The following is a 20,518-nucleotide window of genomic DNA, read 5'->3' on the forward strand; positions in this document are numbered from 1 at the left end:
ACTCTACTAAATGCGTTCTTTCCTAAGCATGCAAATCACGATAACTTGTTCTTGCAGCATCTTCCTTTCGCAGTGTTTCCAAAGAGCATATCATTGGATCTTTTTAAGAACTTCATCGTCGTATTACTGTGGAACAGCCATTTAACACAAGTTACACACTATTAGTCTCAGTACTATTGGGTTGTTTCGTGCGAAAAAATAAGCGCTTATGAAACCTTATCCATTGCCCAAACATAAAATAAAAGTTTGGTTTACTTTCCCACACTGCTAGGGCATACATGCTTCCAAAACCCAGAAGGTAGCTTCATAAAATTGTATAAAACATACATGCTCTTGATTAGCATCAAGTTATGAACTGATTGAAGCATGTCCGACTGATTATCTATCATCTATCTACCTGTGTAATATCTAAGGCAACGATTCTTCTGCTCGCAAAAATTGAAAAATCGCCGTCAAATATGGCATAAGGAAGAGAAATACTTGTACGCAGATTGATCGTACAAATGGGTCCAAAAACACTGATGGGAAAACCTCTATACTCTCAATGGCAAAAAAATAAGTATTTCGCTTGTTACTCATGAACTACGAAAAAAACTAAGGCAGTTACGCAACGTTTAAAGCGTTTATTTTTAGATAGACCGAGTGTACAATTCAAATAAAAAACACTCCTTCATTTTATTTATTGACTTTGTTACCCAAACAAAATGAATTCGATCTTTACTTAGAATATTTTCGATATCCGGGATCTATTTCCTACAGTTCTCCAAACACTTGACAAAGACGGTTGGAATATATTTTCCGAGAATTATGCAGTTAATGAATGCGATCTCTATTATTAGACTTAATGTTTATTTCTATTAGCGAATTATTTGATCAGCTCGTATCATCATTAGTTTTTCCATTCGGCAGAGTATCAGGTTTGTATTTTAAAGGCTTCCTGCTTTATTTTCAGCTTGATGAGTGCCATATAATAAGACTGGCAAGTACGGTGTGTTAGTAGTATTAGTATTTCCCTGCGAAATTTGGCTGGGATTGTTATTTAATCGACTATCGTCAATTGCTGTGGCTATCCAACCCTGGGGTTCATTCCTTTTAATGCTGTCCAAGATGTCATCCAAAAGTTCTGATTCATAAGTTAATAAAGCCGAAGACGATGACGATGAGTTCGATGTTGATGCAGACGTTTCACATTGTGAAGGTGCATTTTTGTGAGTCAAGTCGTTTAAAATCTCATTTAAATTAACAGGATATGTGTATTGCGTTTGATGAGCGTCCTTTGCCTTTTGAAAATTGATTTCTATATTACTTGCGCTATTATTGTAGAAAGTAGATGTGTTTTGCACATTAGTGTAGGACATTAATCGTTGAACAATGTCCTTATGTCCATTTGCTTCGCCTACGAATTCCATAGATGATTTGCTTTTACTTTTAAGTTTCTCTAAACCCATCCTATCTCGCTTCTCTTTCATGCGTCTATTCTGGAACCAAACTTTCACTTGACGCTCGCATAGGCCAAGCCTTCTGGCTATTGTTATGCGTCGTGTACGATGTAAATATTGCTTAATTTGAAATTCGTTTTCCAGTTGTATCAATTGAAAATTGGTGAAGGCGGTGCGCGTGCGCTTAATTTTGCTACTAATCGATTCCGATCGTTGCGATGAATCATCCGTAACATTCACTTGAAATTCAAAGCTTTTATTTAATACAGTCAATGGATGAAAATTTCCGTTACTCGTAAGTCCAAAGTCAACGTTTGTGGCATTTGTGGAACAACTCTATAAAAAGAAGAAAATTAATTATAAAAATACATTAAATGTCTTTTATATGATCCGCTTGCTCACATTATTATAATCCACTAGCGGTTTTTGGTACACCGTACTACTGTTGGTAGGTACTTGCTGGTTTTCATCAGAGTAGTAATGAACTACAGAGGACATGGTCCTAGCTCTTCGAATGCTAAATATCAACTAAACCTTGTATTCAACATTAAACTAAGATTTTCATAAACCCATAGCATAAAATACTTGTACTTGTCTTGTGCAGATAGTGTGGTGTTTGTCTACTAATCAGGAATTTCGTGTTCAGTAAAGTCGTGTTCGCTGCAATAAATCCTTTTTGGTGACGTATAGACGCGGTATTACTTGCTTTCAATGTTTTCAATATTGGCGACGTTTTACATATCGATTGTATTCGGTAAAAAGTGCAGGTAATGTTTTATGTTTATGACAATGTATGACAAATCTCCTTAAATACATTTAAAAATATTAGGTTGGCAAGGATGATATTTCGATAGAAAAAGTAGAAAAGAACGATATTTGTTTCTTGCCAACCCAATTAATGTGCGTAACTGTTTCAAGCTGAAGACACTGACATTTTTACATAGAGAGTAGTTGCCAAATGGAGTAGAGGAAGTAAAGACCGACGGACACACTTTGATAAATTCACTTCACAAAATCAGATGTTGGTATAGAACTTTTGATCTTAGACACCTGATGTTAGAATAACAAATTTCAAGGTTATCTAGTCATTTATATACGGAAATTATTATCGTACTAATGTTGTTTCCACCAAAATTCCACCATATTTTCTGTACTCCCCGACTTCTATTCTTTTGCCTAACGCTGAATACTTTTGGGAAACTCCTGCTAAATATCTACAGCGGCTGTATTCGCGTATGCTTGAAATATGTACTCGTTTACATACATATAAATGGCAATAGTTAAGCTGCAAAAAATGATATTTTATTTGGGTTTTCTTGCCGCTACTTGAATTTATCGAAACTCAAGGCATGTTCAGTTTGTCACAGATGTCGTAATATCCAAGAATAGTGGGCGAGTATTCCTAGCATTATTTATATAACATGCATTTTAAAGACATGTCTGTCCGAGCATTTACCTGATCAGCTTATAGATGTGAAGGTAAGCTTGGAAGTAAAGAATACTCAAAAATATTATGGAAAATATTTTCAAATCTTTTCCATCTGCCTCTGGATTTTTGTAAGCAAACTCCACTTTACATATGAGTTTATGAATTTCTATTAAAGTGTAAGGTAAGGTAATAATCAGCTAATCCTAGTGATCAAAATATTCGGATTAAACCAAGTTTTTTCTATTTTCCTCTTTAAGTCCTATGTAAAAAATGCTTTGAAAAGGGAATAATGTCGGCTATAATAACTTACCTACGCGTAAATTATTCTCTGTGTCGTGTTTGTTACATTTTCAAGGGCCTAAAGGCGCCGATCAATTTCAATTTCTCTTTACTACGGCTATAAGTAATCCTTGAGGTCACGTAAAACTATCGAAAAAGGTGAAGGAAAAACGAACGGAAGAAAAACCGTGCCATTGTTGTGCGCATCGCATCGCTCTTTCGCATGGTTAGTGCAATGAAAAACGCAACGCGTATTATCTTCTAAATCATTGTTCTATTTGAGTTTTAGTCTGTTTACATTCTTTCACATTTTATGGCCGGCGCTATCGGATTAAGGAGTTCCTTCCGCATAATAGCGTTCATAAATTCAACCTTTTAGGTTCTTGTGTCCATAAAACAATGCAAAAGTCAAATTTTGAGAACAATGCGCATATGATGGATTACTGGCTACAAACATATACACATTTTCGGGTAAAGCAGTTGCAATTATACACTCAACCACGAAAAAATATTCTATTTATAGTTGTTGATAATTCACTTAAAGGAGTAGATAGATCGATGAGATGATGATTGCGCAGAAATTCGTGATGTGAGACTTACGCAGTCGTAACAACTTTCATTGAATCAAAGAAATTGCACGACATGTTCTCTTCAGTCCACCACTACTCACCAAGGTTTTTATGAAAAAGATCCTCGGTTCTTTCGGTTTAAATGCCTTATTAAAATTTCTGCCCAAACAAGTTCGCTTTCTTTAAATTACCTCAAAAATGGTAGGTAAAGTAGTAGGAGAGTGCTACCAAAGTTGCTCCAAGTTTCAGGCTATCGTTGCATTCGCCACTTCATCAAACACTTCACCTGTAATATAATTTACAATAAAGCTTTTAGTCCTTGGCCTTTTGGGCCTTGAAATTCGGGTTACTTCCAAGAGAGTGTATTATTATAAGGACTGTTTTCTCAGAAAAAGAGGCCGGACTTGCGGGCTTCGTTTCTGCTATCAAAAATAGTCAAAAACAAGCAAAGAAACTAACTACATTCTGTCGTGGCCGAATCTTTTATACCCATCACCGTTATGCTGAAGAAGACAAAAGAAGTAAAAGAACAACATTTTCTTACTCTATTATTTGAAGAGGAGACTGCATCGATTTTTTCTATATTCAGAATAAAAGTTTTTGCCACATTGGTTCGTGGGCGTTGTAGGCGTGTCCTTTTTAATATTTAAGCTACTTCCGATATACTCATTTTCGCTAACGGGAGAATATTTACCACAGCGACTACACCGTTGGGCAGGCGGAGAGTTAGGCACACGGATATGTTTGGATGCATTCCAGATTTGAGATTCGCCAGGAATTTATATACTTAAGGGGATTTTTAGAACTATTTTTAGCGCATTATAAAGGTTTGAAAAAAAAAATTTTGATATTCTATTATATTGAGTAGGCGTGGCCAATTTTTTCCATCTTTCTACATGCACTGCAGCATCGCCCATAGAATATGCATTCCAAATTTTTGCACATTTATCAGCTAGAGTTTACTGAGCAAAAGACCAATTTTTCATTCCTTTTGAAAAACAGAATTGTTCTCATCTTACGTAATGCTATGGGCGTGCCCCTCGACCGATTTGGCCCATTTTCAATACCAACTTGGGTACAAGACCTTCCAATGTTTCTGCCAAATTTGTAGTCGATTGCTTCATTTTTGCGACCAGGAGAATATTTACAACAGACTTAACACGGACAGACACGCTTAAGTCGATTTCGAATTTCATGCTCACCCAGAATATATATACTTTGTGGGGTGTTTGATGCTTCCTTCTCGGCGTTGCAAACGTTTTGACAAAATGAATGTACCCCTCACCCAATATGAAATTTTATGCCGGAGGAGAAATGCTGCGATAGTCCGTGAAAAATAGTAAAAAACACTAATAAAATTTGATTATAAACGTATTGTAGCAGAATAAACAATTTATTGATTCGATTTAGAATTGTTCTTTTTCAGCGTTATGACTGAGTCCATTTAAAGTAATATTCATATATATGATGGAACGGGTGTATGCAAATTATATTTAACAAACAAAGATTTGAGCACAGTCCCAGAAATGACTAAGAACTCGATGTCCTTTCAAAAACGACAATAAAATACTTCTGCGATTAGTTAACCGTTAAACTAGGTAAAGATTTCAATTCGCTTGATATCCATCCAAGGCGTTATCTTACCATTGAAACTTTCAATCATTATTACATGCTTGAGAATTTTTTCATTTGAAAAAAGCATTTATTGACAAAAATTAAGTACAATGTATATTAATCAAAATATTTTCCATAATTGTCGACAACACCTCTTTGGTAACATGGCAATAGCGTGTGGAAAGAATAATATTGGTTTGGCAACAAAGCAATCATCGCCAGCCGCTATTGCTGGTCTTCAGTGTGTTCAATTGACGTCGGTGGACATCTGCACCTTCAGTTTCAATCGGTTTTAGCAGCTCGTCACAATACACCTTACTAATGCCATCATATGTTGAGCAAAACCCCTGACTGCCATGAAAATCTCGCTTGGGAATCGATGTCAATGGCTCTCCTATATTAACTAACTTATCACTTTTTGCACTTGGGATTGTCATGGTAGATTCCTACTTCGCCAGTCACAATACGCCGCAGAAAACTCTTCTTTTTTCTCTTGCTAGCCATGAAACCGGAATATTGAAGCCGTTCACAATGGCATTTTCAGTCAATGCGCATGGTGGCCATTTTCGCTCCTTTTGAATCTTTCCCATTGCATGTAAACGTTTAGAAACCGTTGATTCATCAACTGCTAAGCTTTTGAAAAGTTTTTCGAGAGTCTGAATTGGGTTTTTCTCCAATAAGTCATGCAATTATTTCATTGTCTTCGAACTTGTTTTGTTCCTCCAGGCCAGGCCGTTCTTTGTTATTGACATGAGAATGATCACTTTTAAAACAGTTGAAACCAATACTGGCAATTGGGATATGATGGAGTAGCATCACCATAAGCATCTGAACGTGTTTGGTGGCCTTCGGTAGGGTTCGGTAGAATTCTTCAAATTAAGCAAAAAAAGTTATGAAGGCCGGAAATCCAATTTTGAGCGCTTCGTGAGTACCGTCTGTATACAACGTATATCTAAATAATACTAAATGGTAAACTGTTATCTTAGTTAGAGATAAGTGAAAATCGTCGAAACACTTGTATACAGTGGTATTTCCCATATCTTTATCAAATCGCAGTGGAAATCGTTTCTCTTCTCTCTTTTTTCCTATCATTTGTCTGATCGAAACGAGCTTCATCTACGATCGCGAATTATGCGCCCATTATACGGAAAATACCAGCCGTTTGCCTCAATCCTTGCAAATGTAAGTTTTTTAAATATAGATCGACTTTCGTGCAAAAGTAAAGCAAACGTTATCATCGCACATGAACTTGAAATTAACGCTAACAGGATATTATTTGAAGTATTGAGACATGACAAGACGAACGAAAGACTGCCACCTATACGTGAATTTGCTCTTCAGAAAAATGCAATTTAAAGCCGAAAGAAATTGGAATAAAATTGGAAAAAGAGTGGAAAAATATTGGAAAAACTGGAATAAAAATCTGTTCAATCACTTTGTTTTAAATGCTGTATGTGCCTTCAATTAAAAGGTGGCGCCGTATACTGTATTAAATTATAAAAGAACAACAAAGAAATTTAAATATATCTACTAATTGCTTGCAATATTAGAAAACGGTTATCAACTTGTAATTGTACTCTTCTTTTCTATATTATTTATTTTATTATTTCTCATTTGTGCTTCTTCCCATACTCGCTTACTTTTTATTTCTCATTAGTATCAAGGCAAGAAAACTCTGAAAAAAAGGGAAAAGGTGGGGTTTTGTCGCACATATAGTTATAAGACCTGCATAGATAGGGGCAGACAGACTTTTGTGGTTGAAACGATTTGTAGTCATGCATTGCACATGCACAACAAAGGTGTGAAGCCACATTTAAATACAAAAATTAGTCTCCGATGTTAAGTATTAGCGAGTATTACAGCAGAAAAAATAAAAAAAAACTCCTATCCAGCCTGCGATGGTACGCATACAATTATGCATGTTTTGCCAACGTCTTGCAAGCTAAGGATATAGTGATGCATTTATATAGTAAAAAAGTTATAAATTTAAGTAACTAGAGAAAAGGAGTCAATAGCTGACCGCCTTTACAAGATTTTTATAGAAGATTCTTCCAAAGAACGACTTAGTTGCGTCTCAGCAGAATTTGTTAAGCGAATTTTTGTGTATCCTGCTTGAACTGATCCTACTGAAATTTTGTTCCGATGACAAGACATGTGTTTAGAGAAAGTCAAACTTCTTGCATCTTAAAATCTTAAGTGCTCGAAGTTGTTATGTATAGTCACGTAAAAGATTCTATTGAAAAGGTTTTATGCTTCTCTCTATCAAATTCATTAAAATGAGAGAATAAACTCCTTATGAACTCTTCATGTAGATAAATTTTTACCTTAGAACTTTGAATTTAATAATCTATGCTTTTAAGTTTAAATGTGCCTTAGAAAAACAATGACTTCCCAAATATTTTCTTTTTTTTAAATTAACATTATCGAAAAGAATGAAAGTGCCATCTGTGGGTTTGTAGTTGGAACAATTCAAGTTCATATATTCTTCTTAGTAAATTCATTAGTAAATTAAAAACATTGTTAATGGTTACCATGAATAGGTGGCGCGATATAGTGTTACGGATAAGTAAGGAACAACGAGAGATAAGGCAAACAATTCTGTTAATTACTTTTAAGATTTTACAACAAAGTCTTTTACTTTGTCCTTTTTTTATTACTATGGTATTTTTTTTATTTTGGTTTTCTTTACATTTTCTCAAGGTTTCATTCAGGTTCCACAACAGAAATAAAAGACAAAGCTAAACCAGTGGTAATTTTAACATAGTACCCACGTTTTTAACATAGTGCTCAGGTCAATACCCTATCAGGTTTGACTGAAAAGTAATTACAAACTACCGTTGCGTAGCAGAACAACAAAATTATGCATTCGTACCTAAGGAACAACAAAGTTATTCTTTTGAAATCATATGTCAGCAATTTTCTTTTAACCTCAGAATTTTCCGTTAATCGAAAGGAAATTAATATGAAATAGAATTTCGATGAAAATAGCATGAAGTATGAGTTCAGGTAAGAGATTTTATACTAAGACGTTCTGAACTTTGTACTGTAATTTCACAAATCCATTGACACATAGCTTTGCATAGGTGGTTACTTTCATGGGGACTAAAGTAAATTAAAAAAATAACGTGTAAATATGAGTGCGAAACGTGGATATAAATCTTTCGTAAAGCAAAAGCATGCGATTGTTTTATAAATATAGCGCATTAGTGAAAACAGTATAACACAGATCAACATGAATGTGTTGAGTGCTTGAGTATGTTGAATACGCCTTAGATGATGATTCCTTAGTGATAATATTGGAACCACATGATGGGGATAACATGAGAACGGAATGCTCGATTAAAACTACACACTACGGACTGCTGTTTAGTATCGTCATAACGCTGGAAAATATTTGCGAATATTGAAGGACCAGCGGTTCATATAATTTTCTTTCCCTAATGAAATATTTCCACTCACAAGGCGATCGTACTGGTAAAACCTTCTATCAATGATCATTAGAAGCATATAGTTCGCAATCGTTAGAATATGTATATAATAAATATATAATATATATATATATAATGTAACATTAGAAATATTTGCATTGTGTGCAAAATCTACGATGGAAGAGAGCAAACAAATTTTGTTTGCCTCGTATTTACTTTTGACAAACGACTTTGTACTTCACCTATGTTTTTCGTCTCAGTTATAAAGAAAATGTCATGTCTCTGCTTATGCTTACGAAACTGAACTTTTTCCGATGCCGTAAGAAAATTCTTTTTATTCATGTCGACAGTTGCGTCATAAGAAATTTCGTCTCCCCTTATTCTGAAATCTTGCTTGGACTTACTTATAGACCTGTTTAACTCCTTATAAATTTTATCTTACTTGGGAAAATATCATGAGATTTTTTTTTAGGTTTTGCATGCAAGAAAGAAGAATTTCAATTTATTTGTAATAAGGAGGAAGAGTAGAGATCTTCTCTAGCAATTATTTATTTACTTAGCTAAAAATATTAATACAATATGGTATTAAAATTCTTCATATTAATTGTGGGATGTCTTCCCATACCTCTTGCAAAAAAATCATAATAATATGCAATCAATAGTCCTTCTTAAATCGGGTTTAGTTCGATGGGGCATTGGGTGTTTAAAGCAAACCGCATCCACACTAGCCTTCTGCCCTTACTTCTATGATCTTGTATATAGAATGCCGCTGTAAAATGGTGATAAGCGGTCAATTATAGATTTGTGTTTAAAGATTAGCAAATTTTTTACTCTTAACAAGTACGATGTTTATGGGTTTAATGTTACATTAGCGAATCAAGGAAGAAAGAAGTTTGAATGTGTAAATCAAAACATAACGTTAGTATTATTTACTTTACTTTATTTTTTATTATTTATACGCAAGCAGCGGAATTTCAGCGGAATTTGAAGCGAAACATTTTTCGATGTTATGTTGAGCGTGCCTCAGAGTGATGATATCTGAAAGGTAGTAATGATTCTATAATTAACGAGATTTCCCTCAGTTACTGCTGATAATTTGAACAAATCTTCCATTTCTCATTTATGATATTCTTAGTTGCATTAGAAAAGTTATCATTACAATGCAGTGTAAATGATTTAGTTTAACAAAACACTCTATTGATAGTATAACAGGAAAATCAATCTTATCTTCTTAATAGCAATGTTTGTCTAATGTTGTTGATTTAGTTGTTGCTGCACTCTTGTAGAAATTTATGTTTTATTGTTCTTAGGCGCTTTGCATGGGTTAATTTGTAATCAAAAAAAAGCGCTTCCCGACGCTTCGCAGTTATTCAATAGGCAGTTTTCTTATCGGATGCGGGTCGCCTCATGTAATCGATTGTTTACCTGATTACCTTCTGTTAGCCCAATTTCATTGTTTCACGGATGAAAGACTTGCGTAATTGTGAGTCACATGGGATGAGATGAGTCTCAAATTAGTCCCTAATATTCTTTTACCTTTTTTGTGAGGATTAAATCATTGATTTTCTTAACATTCATTGTCTTCCTCCTCTTTTCCACCTTTTTTAAAGACCTTATGCCACTCGAAAGGACAAAATCTTTTTACGACGTTTATAACCATGTTCGAAACCAAAGCTTTTTCTTTGAAACACACTTTTATTCTTATTTTAAAAATTCAAAATTTGATTTGCAAAAGTTCTAATACGAAATTTCCCACCGAAGTCCTAATCCACAGAAAAAAAAAGAATCTAACGATTAAAATGGAAAGTCCTACTATTTCTCGATCACAGCACATGCGCACGTATTGTTGGATTGGACCTATATTTGCTTCAAGCATTTCTTTTAAATTTTTTGCGTCGTTCTTTAGCGGTAAAAGAAAGAATGGCAATATTTGATGCATTCATTTCATTACATAATGATCGGCGAAAAAATTCATAGGAATTTATTCAAAAATTTTAATTATTATAATATAATGCTTACCGGAATTGTCTCGAAGCGTTTCATAATGAAAATGGCAAAGACTTTTGCTTTCTCTTAGCCATTGCACCAAGAAGCCGCAGAATAACGTCCTAAAAACTCACTTTTAGCAGTAGATGAAGGCGCGCTACGTCTTACAAAGTCTTCCTTAACATGATTGCGTTGAAGGGATTCCAAAAATTGCTTCCTTTTAAATAAATTAAGGATTACAATATAACTGGCGATGAGCGCAATAAGAGAATTTATAGTATATACATACGCACATATACGTACGTATATACGTATGCATATATACATAGTTTAGGATATTGTTCGTATTCTAATCCATGTGAATGCACTTGAATGGTTTTTAAAACTCGTGCTGCATCTGTCTGCTTTGAAATAACTTTATCAAGCGACAGAAATTGTTCTCAAACATTACTATGATTGATCGTCTCTGAATCCTGATTAATAAAGAGATTCTTTCTTTTTTTTTTTTTTTTTTTTTCTACACATTCACGCATGAGATACTATGAGCGTTGTTGAAATAGTGCCAAATTGAACAGAGAATTTATCACTTGTAATGCTTTAAGGAAAGAAGAAATTTTAAACATTCCTTTTTTTCGGCTTTACAGTCAGTCAGTCATATACGTATATTACAAATGAAAATAACTTGAATTGAAATCGAAATAAGAATCGATTTGAAAAAGGCTTCCCGATAAGTAATGCGCTGAAGTCGGCAACGACAGTTTGTGTGCAACTTTGTTTTGTTATTAAGTTGCGAAAGGAGACGGACTTGAATTTGAATCGTGTCGTTTTCTATAGAGTAAATAGGCTTAGGATTTGATGCGAACAGAATTGTCGGTTACTGCTCAAAGAAAACATAAAACATTGAATTTCATATGCTGCTCAAAAACGTAGTAGAAATGTCTACGATATGAACGTTCTATTCTTCTTCTCTTTCGTAGAATGCGCGGGCTGTTCATTCGTTACTTTGTTTTATCAACTATTCATATTCACAAGTGCATATTGCTACGAAACCCGATCGGGATCTGGGAGAACGGATTAAGTGCTCCAACAGGCAGACAAGCATCGATAGAAACCAATGGATTGAGTAATTTTTGGCATAGAAAGGTTGGGGAACGGTGCACTTTACTTCAGTGCTAGTAACGTTCCCTGATATTCTCTTATTGAACAATCCCGGTGCAATGAATTTACGAATATTAAGCTCGTTTTCCGAATCATTTGCGTCAGTTGCTATAACAATAGCGTCTACTAGTGATTTGTTTGGTTGGCGAAAATCATAAATAATATCATATTACAAATAAAGTTACCTCTCCATTAAATATTCAGGGTTTAGGTCAATATTATCTATAGCACAACGTAAGGCCTCTATTTTTCATCACTTGTCACGATCCAGAACGATTCGAAGCAAATATCATGCTTCCGACAAATATCTTTCCTCTGGCAGAGATGCCCATCCCCATCATCAAATCACAGCCTCATGACCGTTAATTAACACCTTCTCTTGGAATATAGTCAGAACTTATTCAATTTCTAAATTCTAGCGATAAAATCGGTCAAGTATATATATAAAGGTATAGGATCTCCTGCACGCGTACAAGTTCTGTTATAAGAAAATAGGCAGACAGACTGACAAAGTTAAATTGCCTTCAAATTATAAGATTTTCAAAACCATATAAAAACAAAATAATCCCAATCAGTTTTCTACGAACTTCATAAGTGAAATATCGAAAATAGCAGACGGCTTTCTTGCAGTGTTGAATATATAATAAAAAAAAAAAAAACGAATTCTCTATTACCACTTGTGCACTTTTACACAATTATAATAAATTTTCGTAATAAAAAAAAAAAAAAAATGTATTTCCAAGACACATACGGTGGAGAAAAGTAATCAACGAGATAATTAAGTCACTCTTCACTTAATGAACTTTTCAGGGAGGGTAACAACATAAACTAAAAGATAGATAGATATAAACTTAGAAATTCTTTAATAAAAAAAAATTCTAGATGAGTATGTCGTTGAATATGAGAATCATCAGAAACGCAATTGAATTTTTTTCTCGCATCTTTTTTCTCTCACGCTTCATTTTTATCGCATCTAATAATTGCCAAGCATTGAAGAAATTACTTACGGCCGATTCAATCTCAGCATTTTTAAAAATCAAAAATCATAGTGCATCATCATAAGTTAAAAGATATGAAAAACAAAGAGTCGAACAAAGTAGAAAGTCTGCTAGTGCACGGACTAATGCATTTCCATATTGCAGACATCATCTCTACTAATATACGCATTTAATATAAAACAAATTGAAATTGAGATAAAATCGCTGTTTTAAGTTTCAAATTTGTTTTAATCATTTTATGCAAAACCAAGAGTGCTCCGATGTAAACTAAGAACCGTGTATGTACTTGTGTGTGTTTGTTTGTTTGTTTGTTTGTGTATGTGAGTTTGAACGTTTTTATGGAAAAACACAAACATGAGAAATAATAAATTAAATGTTAACAACTGGTCTTTTTACACTCGTTGTTGGTGCCGTCTCTATGTTTGTGTTTTGTTTTTATAACTCATTCATGCGTTTTCTATAATGTATATTCAGTTTTAATAATGAAATCTCAAAAGTCGGTAAATACCGAACCAAGTCAGTAAATGCAATCAACCAAGTCAACCAGTCAACCAAGCCAGCCAGCCAGCCGTCCAGCCAACAAGTCTGTCAGTTAGTAAGCCAGCATGAATTCCAATGGGTCCTTTCAACGCATTCATTTATGAATATCATACCATTCCCTCTCTAAGCTAGCTGGCCAATGCATTAATAGCTGGTCTGCAAATACATCTGGAATCCAAGACCGTTGCATTGTTACCTACATTCACACATACATATATGCACTATTCATAGACTTTACTGTTTATGCATAAGGCACATTTCATGACCATGGGAATACACAGCGGCATACAACTAAAAGCGGATCCTGAAACTGAAAATGTCAAATTTTGTAATTTATTACTCGAATCCTGTTTTCTGTTAGTGACTTTCGTTATTATATACGCATATATATATATATATATATATATATAAGTGCTTGCGTATGCGTGCATTTGTGTGCATATGTTCGTGTTTGCGTTTGCGTGAGTGTTTGTATTCTTGCAGATTTGGGCAGGGTTGTTTTTTTTTTATATTCCTTTTTTTATATCTTTAAATGTATATATACACATATATATATATATATGCATGCAAGCGCATACTGCTGTATATCTGTATCCTTGACTGTATGCACATACAAACTCCTAAACGTATTGATGAAAAAACTCAATTTTCATCCTTTTTATTACGCACACGCATACACCGATATACATTTAAGTATAGTGATAAAGAACTACTTATATGCGATGAGATGAATTTTATAATAGATTAAAAATTGTCAAAATTGACTTTATTATCGGTTAAGTGCATAGTAGAATGCTTATACGCACATTATTGAAACGCGTAAACGTCCAATGATAACAATATACATATATAAAATATATGAAAAGTATTTCGATAGAAGAGATTCAATTTGGAAAAAAATCAGAAATCTCTTCTTCAATAATCAATGAACATAACAACGGTGTGCTTTCAAGGATATACTTATACCTTAACGACAATACGTTACTAGTAATAATAGAATTTTTTATATTATTACGTTCAATTTTCCAACCAATAGAGAAATATATAAACGATTGTTTGTAATATACTGAAGAATGAAAAGTCCCGGGACTTGTCACAAGTTTATGAAAAGGATGCACAAAAATTTACTAGACCTACCATGATAACCAGAAAAGTGAACGGTATCGATCTATGTAGTATATCAAGTCAAAGTCCCCGGGATTTGTTATTACTTGATCAGAATATGAGGTTTAGAACTTAGGCTTATCCTGATAATTCGATTTTCTGCATTATGCATACATAGAATACAAAGTACAGACAAACATCAACTGCTTCTATCCACAAGGATCATGGATCAAATATGATTTCTTTTAACAAGTAAGATGTTTATTTGCACAGGTCCCGGAACTTGCTACTAATTTATATCAATTCAAATTTCGGCCGCATCAACAATAACTCGCGCACTCATTTACATTTGTGGATATCGAGTATTGAAAGTTCGCCTATGAAATCTCCGAGCGTAAAATTGAAATTAAAATCGAGCGAAGTTTGCGAAAAATTTAATCAATGAATCATAAGCTCTTCTGGTCAGTCTTTTTAATATAAAGCAAACTTTAGAAATAAGGAGCGAACTCTTAGCGAACGTTCATTAGTGAGGTATTTTGCACAGTGTGCTTTTAGGCATAATTTGCCCGATTTATCAGAGAAGTACGTCGTAATCAGGGAAATGTTATCACAGATTGCAAGTTACTAGGCACCATGAGCAACCGATAAATTGGGGGATCTCCACCAAATATGACAGATACTATTGGAATCTTTTCATTAGTGCACTGCCTTCTCCTGTAGCGCGAAACCTTTGAAGCAGACAGTGACGACAATGACACTTTGTGTATGAAAAGGATTGCCTTGAAAATACTTACGCAGGTACTTATCCCTCGTAAAGAGCAAAATTTCCTCTTCCGACTTCCAGAAGAAGTGTGCATCTGTAATACGGTGCCTGTTCACTTTACTTTCCCCCAATCTTGGTTTAGAACGTAAAAGCCATGACGCTATTTGCACAGAACTTCTAATTCTGCTTTTCTCAACATGACGCAGATTGGCTCAAGCCAAAGCTATTGCTTCTGCTCTTCACAAGAATTTCAATCCCAAAATTCGATTACTTTGCAAGGCAAAATGGAAGCATATCGTGTTTTAGTGTTTAAATAAATGATTTTGTGAAATTGAAGCATTAAAAAATTTAAAGCAGATTTTATATAATATAATATATATATATATATATAATTTTATCTCAATTTGAAAGTCAATAAAATCCTTATAAATCTATAGACGTTGATGGGAAAAGTTTCTTTGAAGTATGGAGAATTTGCTATCTCCTTATTGCTTACACATGTTATAGTTAGTCTAAAAAATATTAAGTCTTGCAAAAAAGATGTTATTAGTTTCATCGCTAACACCAATGTAAACGAATACGATATGACTGAATGGAATAAATTTGTTAACCTCTAACTGCTGAAGGCTAAATGCCTTCTTAACTACCTATCATTATTGTTTCCGATAATTCGTTTGCTTGTTGAAGAAAAGTAATCGAATTATTTGATTCCTAGAAACGTGTTCGAAAATTCGTGTTGGTTCGTGTTCGAACAAAACGTGTGTTGTTACACTTCCAAAAGTCTAGATAGCAATAATTCTTCGTAACTAATAAATCAAATTCTTTACATTCGTATACGTGTGCACGAACATACGTATATTCGAGTCATTGGCTTACTTACTTACTATGTGTTTGTCCCTTGATGGATTTTTACGAAAAAAAGAAAATACAGTACAGAGTAAGGTAAAACATTCTCATATAATATAATAAGTCAGTTTTTACGGTCTTTAGTTTTAAAACGAACGGTATAACGAACGTATATAAAGTATCCTACTCTCTTTTAGTATGTTCTTCGAAAGGTTTTTTTAAAACTTTTTATACAGTTTTCTTTATCATTATTTTGTCATCGTTTCAATGCTAGCGCAGAGAAGAATTCTTTTTATAATATCAACAAAAAATGTAATCAAAACAAATCCAAAGAGAAAATTATTATTATTATTATTATTATCAATGCAATGCAGTGCAACAACAATAACAATAACAAAAAGAACAACTTAAACAAAGAAGGATTGATTTAAAGCGCATATAAGGAAAGTGAATGTATGACCGATAAAAGCTTATAGATCATATATAGTGAAACTAAGCGCACATAAAGGAAAAAGAAAACAAAAAAAAAGAAAAAAAAAAAGGGGGGAAAAAATCGAAAAAAGAAAGCAGTAAAATACTAAAGAGTGTGAAAAGGGAAGAGATGAGAGTAACGTTAACTGTATACATGCATACATACATACATATACATATATGATATAATTAATCATAACCGCAAGCAAAATAAACGAACAACTGCTTGAAGAGATTATCATTTCGTGGGCTTAACTGTGTGAGTTCAAAGTCAATCTTCAGTCTGGCATTATAAGTGCTCGAGTGTATACAACAGTTGAACGGTGACAGTTCAAGTAGACGATATATTCAAAAAAAATACTAATTTTTTTTTTTTTTTTTTCGATTAAAAAGTTGAACGCAGTGGTTCATATACAAAACAACAACAACAGCAAACAAAAAGAAAAATGCAATTAATATATAATTTAAAGCTTCTGTTTATTATATTGTGGGCGCATCTGATACAAAACGCATTGACCGCTATTACAAGCTCGTCGCCCGCTATTAGTGGTATTACTAAAGATATTGTCGCCAACATTGGCGAGGATATCGAATTCAATTGTACCGTTCAAAATGTCGGCCGTCTTTCTGTGAGCTGGGCAAAACGTACCCCGAAATCGGGTTCCGGTTCGGTGGTTCTATCAATGCGTAGCATACTTAGCTTAAGTGATCCTCGCTACACAATTGTCGAGACTAAGGATAATAAGACTGATAGTGCCGTTTACACGTTTAAGATAACGAAAATCGAAACTTCCGATACGGGATCATATGAATGTCAAGTTATTCTTGCTGCCACCGAGAAAATCACGAAAACCCTAAACTTGGCCGTTAAACATCCAGCAATTATATCCCAAGAACGTACTCCCAAAAGTATGGTGGTAACTGAGGGAGAGAGTTTAGAAATCACTTGCTATGCCGACGGTTTCCCCCAACCTACTTTATCGTGGGAACGGGCACACAATGCCATAATGCCTGCGGGTGGTCAGATGCACTTGGGAGCCATTTTGCGGATCAAAGAAGTGCATCGTTTAGATCGTGGAGCTTATTATTGCATTGCCACGAACGGAGTTGGTCAACCGGATCGTCGTCTCATACGCGTCGAAGTGGAATTTCGTCCTCAGATTGCCATACAAAGACCTAAAATCGCTCAAATGCTTTCCCACGCCGCGGAATTAGAGTGCACCGTACAAGCGTATCCGGCACCCGCAGTGTTTTGGTATCGCAATGGCGCCAAATTGCAAACTGACTCGCAGCATGAAATTTCGAATACCGCATCATCGCATGAAACCACCACTTCGGTGCTGCGCATAGCCAGTATTAGCGAATCGGATTTTGGTGATTATTATTGCAATGCTACAAATAAATTGGGGCACGCTGATGCTAGACTTCATCTTTTTCAACCCGTCATACCGGTTCCATCGATATTTTAAATAAGGTTTTTTTTTTTTCCTTTTGCACATCCATCGACATTTTTGCATTTTTTTTTTTTTTTTAAGAATTTCAAGCACTTAACGCATTCCTTCCACACCAATAATTTCATTTCATTTTCCTTCTCTCGCAGCATAACCATCATCACCGCAATGCTTCTTGAGCACAAAAAAAAAAAAAAAAAAACAAATGAAAGACTTCAAAAGACATAAAAAAGTTTTTTTTTTTTATATTTTCGGCAAATTTAATTTACTTGTTAGTGCATTAATTGAATTAAATATATACGTGTATACGAATGTGTGTTAATAAGAAATATACGCATAAGAAAAATATTTCCTTTTTGTATATAATTTTTTGTATTAATTTTTATGACATTGAACAAATGTTGCTTTAAAAGATCTGCGCTCTTTCTGCCTCTCCCTTTCTCTTTTTCTGTCTATCTCTCTCTCTCTCTCTCTCTCTCTCTCTACATGTGACACATCAATAAAAAAGAATAAAAAGAACAGATATTTTTGAGCAAACTTAATTTCGTCTGTGCTGTACCTTTGAAGAAAGTTTTGGCATAAGATGAAGCTGTCCACGCCTAGAACTGTTCTTTAGTGTAGAGAGAATGCGGCTGTATCTAGCAGTAATTGTTACGTTAATTTTATCCCTCAAGTTCATCCACAACATTTTAGGTTAATTTTTAGCAGTGATATGCTATAAGATGTACCCAACTGCTACAACCTGCCTATCTGCGCGTTTAACTACAGGGATATGAAAGAACGGACAAGAGAACGGAATCTAATTCATAACAATTGTACAAGGCCTTGGCAGAAATCGTTAAGGTTAAATATGGTATGAGTAGTCACCACAAATCAAGGGCCTTAATGTCATTAACATCAGTTGCGTATGGTCCTGCTTGCAACTCAAAGACATGGCTATAAAATTTTCCAAAACACAGATAAATTTGCGATGTACTTGGTATGAAGAATCAAAAGCTCACTGTTTGTTTCTGCTGATGCAAAGCCTCATTGTGGTCCTATGTTCAGGTCTAATCCAGACAGCTGCTACGAACGTCTGTAGGAATTTTTCTACATGCTTAGGGGCGATATTTGGTGGCACCAAAAGTTTTCATGATTGCCTTCTTGCTTATGCTCGCAAGAAGTCAGAAAAGAAGAGAGAGACAAAGCCATTATCTTCTTATTCGCGTCTTCTGCAAGAAATATGATTAGACTTCCATTGTCGTTCTCTGTATATAATCCTTCCCGATCACCATTATGGCTACGTAAACAGAGGGCATCCTTTAGGTGGCGGATCAAACACTGAGGAAAGGAAACTTGTTTTGGTGAAGACCAAAGAAAGAAATAGAGTTACAGCAATTTTTCATATTGATTTCCTTAGGTTGATAAAAACAAAAGAAAATCCACAATTTCACTTCTCCATTACAATGATCGCTTAACATCGACGCTTCACTTCTAGTTCATGCAATCCGCAAGTGAGTCCGCGGGTCTAAATATTGAAGTGTGCCATCTGTGGCGTTTATTATTAAAAATTTTATTTTATTGACTAAGAATTTCAAAATCAATTTTTTTTTCTTAGAAAAAATCTTGCAAAAAAAGTTAAGGTTATGTCCGTCTGTCTATATGAATCGATGTCCATAACGCCACGATTACAATTTAATAAGGAGGCTGTCACGTTATAGCTGCTGATATTGGAACGTAACAAACGGGATATCGAATTAGGTGAATCAACGACTTTTGGAGATGATTAGTCAAAGTTAATTTTTGGTTATTCTAATAGCAGCATTTTTTTAATTGTTATCCATAAAACAGAATTTATCTAAAAATTTTGATTGAGAGCAAACTATAAAAATTTCCCGTCAATGTAACGTGTGATGAATGGAATACTAAAAAAGTTTATTTAGTCCCACTAACCGGATAACACTCACAAACAAGCGACATAAATTTTAAATAACGATCGTATTTTATATCGTTATAAACAAACTGTGTACATTCAAGTGCTTTGCGAGAGCCCACTCAACTATATATATATATACATATATATATATATATATATATGTATATATACGTAACACATATATTCAGGTACACTCAGGCATGTACTACCTCCCTGCTTCACGGAGACAAAATTACTCTCAATAAATTTCCGAAAAACATTCTTTTGCACCTTTAAATCAATACAGAAAGTTATTGCTAACCAAAGCTATGCGTTATGAAAAGTGAAAATGCAAACATGACAAAAACAACAACAACGATACAGGGACTATGCAGTTTTACAATAGTATGCCTGTGTAAACGCGCGCGCGCCTGTGCGTGCATGTGTGTGCTTATGTATGCATAAATTTAACGCTTTTATGCAAACACACATATGCACATGTACTTAGGTATATAAACTATGTTTTGATGGCTTCATGGTACTGACAGC

General features: G+C 34.4%; 2 protein-coding genes across 2 annotated transcripts; one reads left to right on the forward strand and one right to left on the reverse strand.

Annotated features, from left to right (window-relative positions):
- Positions 1–926: 926 nt before the first annotated feature.
- LOC119641691 (protein zerknuellt 1-like) lies at positions 927–1,937 on the reverse strand. Its single transcript, XM_038040478.1, has 2 exons — positions 1,842–1,937; positions 927–1,775 (listed from the first exon to the last, which is right to left on the reverse strand). Exons 1-2 carry the CDS (start codon positions 1,935–1,937, stop codon positions 927–929), a joined length of 945 nt encoding a protein of 314 aa, XP_037896406.1.
- A 14,570-nt stretch (positions 1,938–16,507) lies between these two features.
- Positions 16,508–18,423, forward strand: LOC119641727 (protein amalgam). Its single transcript, XM_038040541.1, has one exon. It carries the CDS (start codon positions 17,071–17,073, stop codon positions 18,091–18,093), a length of 1,023 nt encoding a protein of 340 aa, XP_037896469.1. The 5' UTR covers positions 16,508–17,070; the 3' UTR covers positions 18,094–18,423.
- Positions 18,424–20,518: the final 2,095 nt, after the last annotated feature.

The sequence above is a fragment of the Glossina fuscipes genome, unplaced genomic scaffold (assembly GCF_014805625.2).
Source record: "Glossina fuscipes isolate IAEA_lab_2018 unplaced genomic scaffold, Yale_Gfus_2 174, whole genome shotgun sequence".
Classification (NCBI taxonomy): Eukaryota; Metazoa; Arthropoda; class Insecta; order Diptera; family Glossinidae; genus Glossina; species Glossina fuscipes.

Excerpts from the sequence above, each read along its gene's own strand:
- LOC119641727 (XM_038040541.1), top strand. The coding sequence starts at position 17,071 with ATGCAATTAATATATAATTTAAAGCTTCTGTTTATTATATTGTGGGCG.
- LOC119641691 (XM_038040478.1), bottom strand. The coding sequence starts at position 1,937 with ATGTCCTCTGTAGTTCATTACTACTCTGATGAAAACCAGCAAGTACCT. Across the intron at positions 1,776-1,841 it reads CGCTAGTGGATTATAATAAT|AGTTGTTCCACAAATGCCAC; the intron begins GTGAGCAAGCGG and ends TTCTTTTTATAG.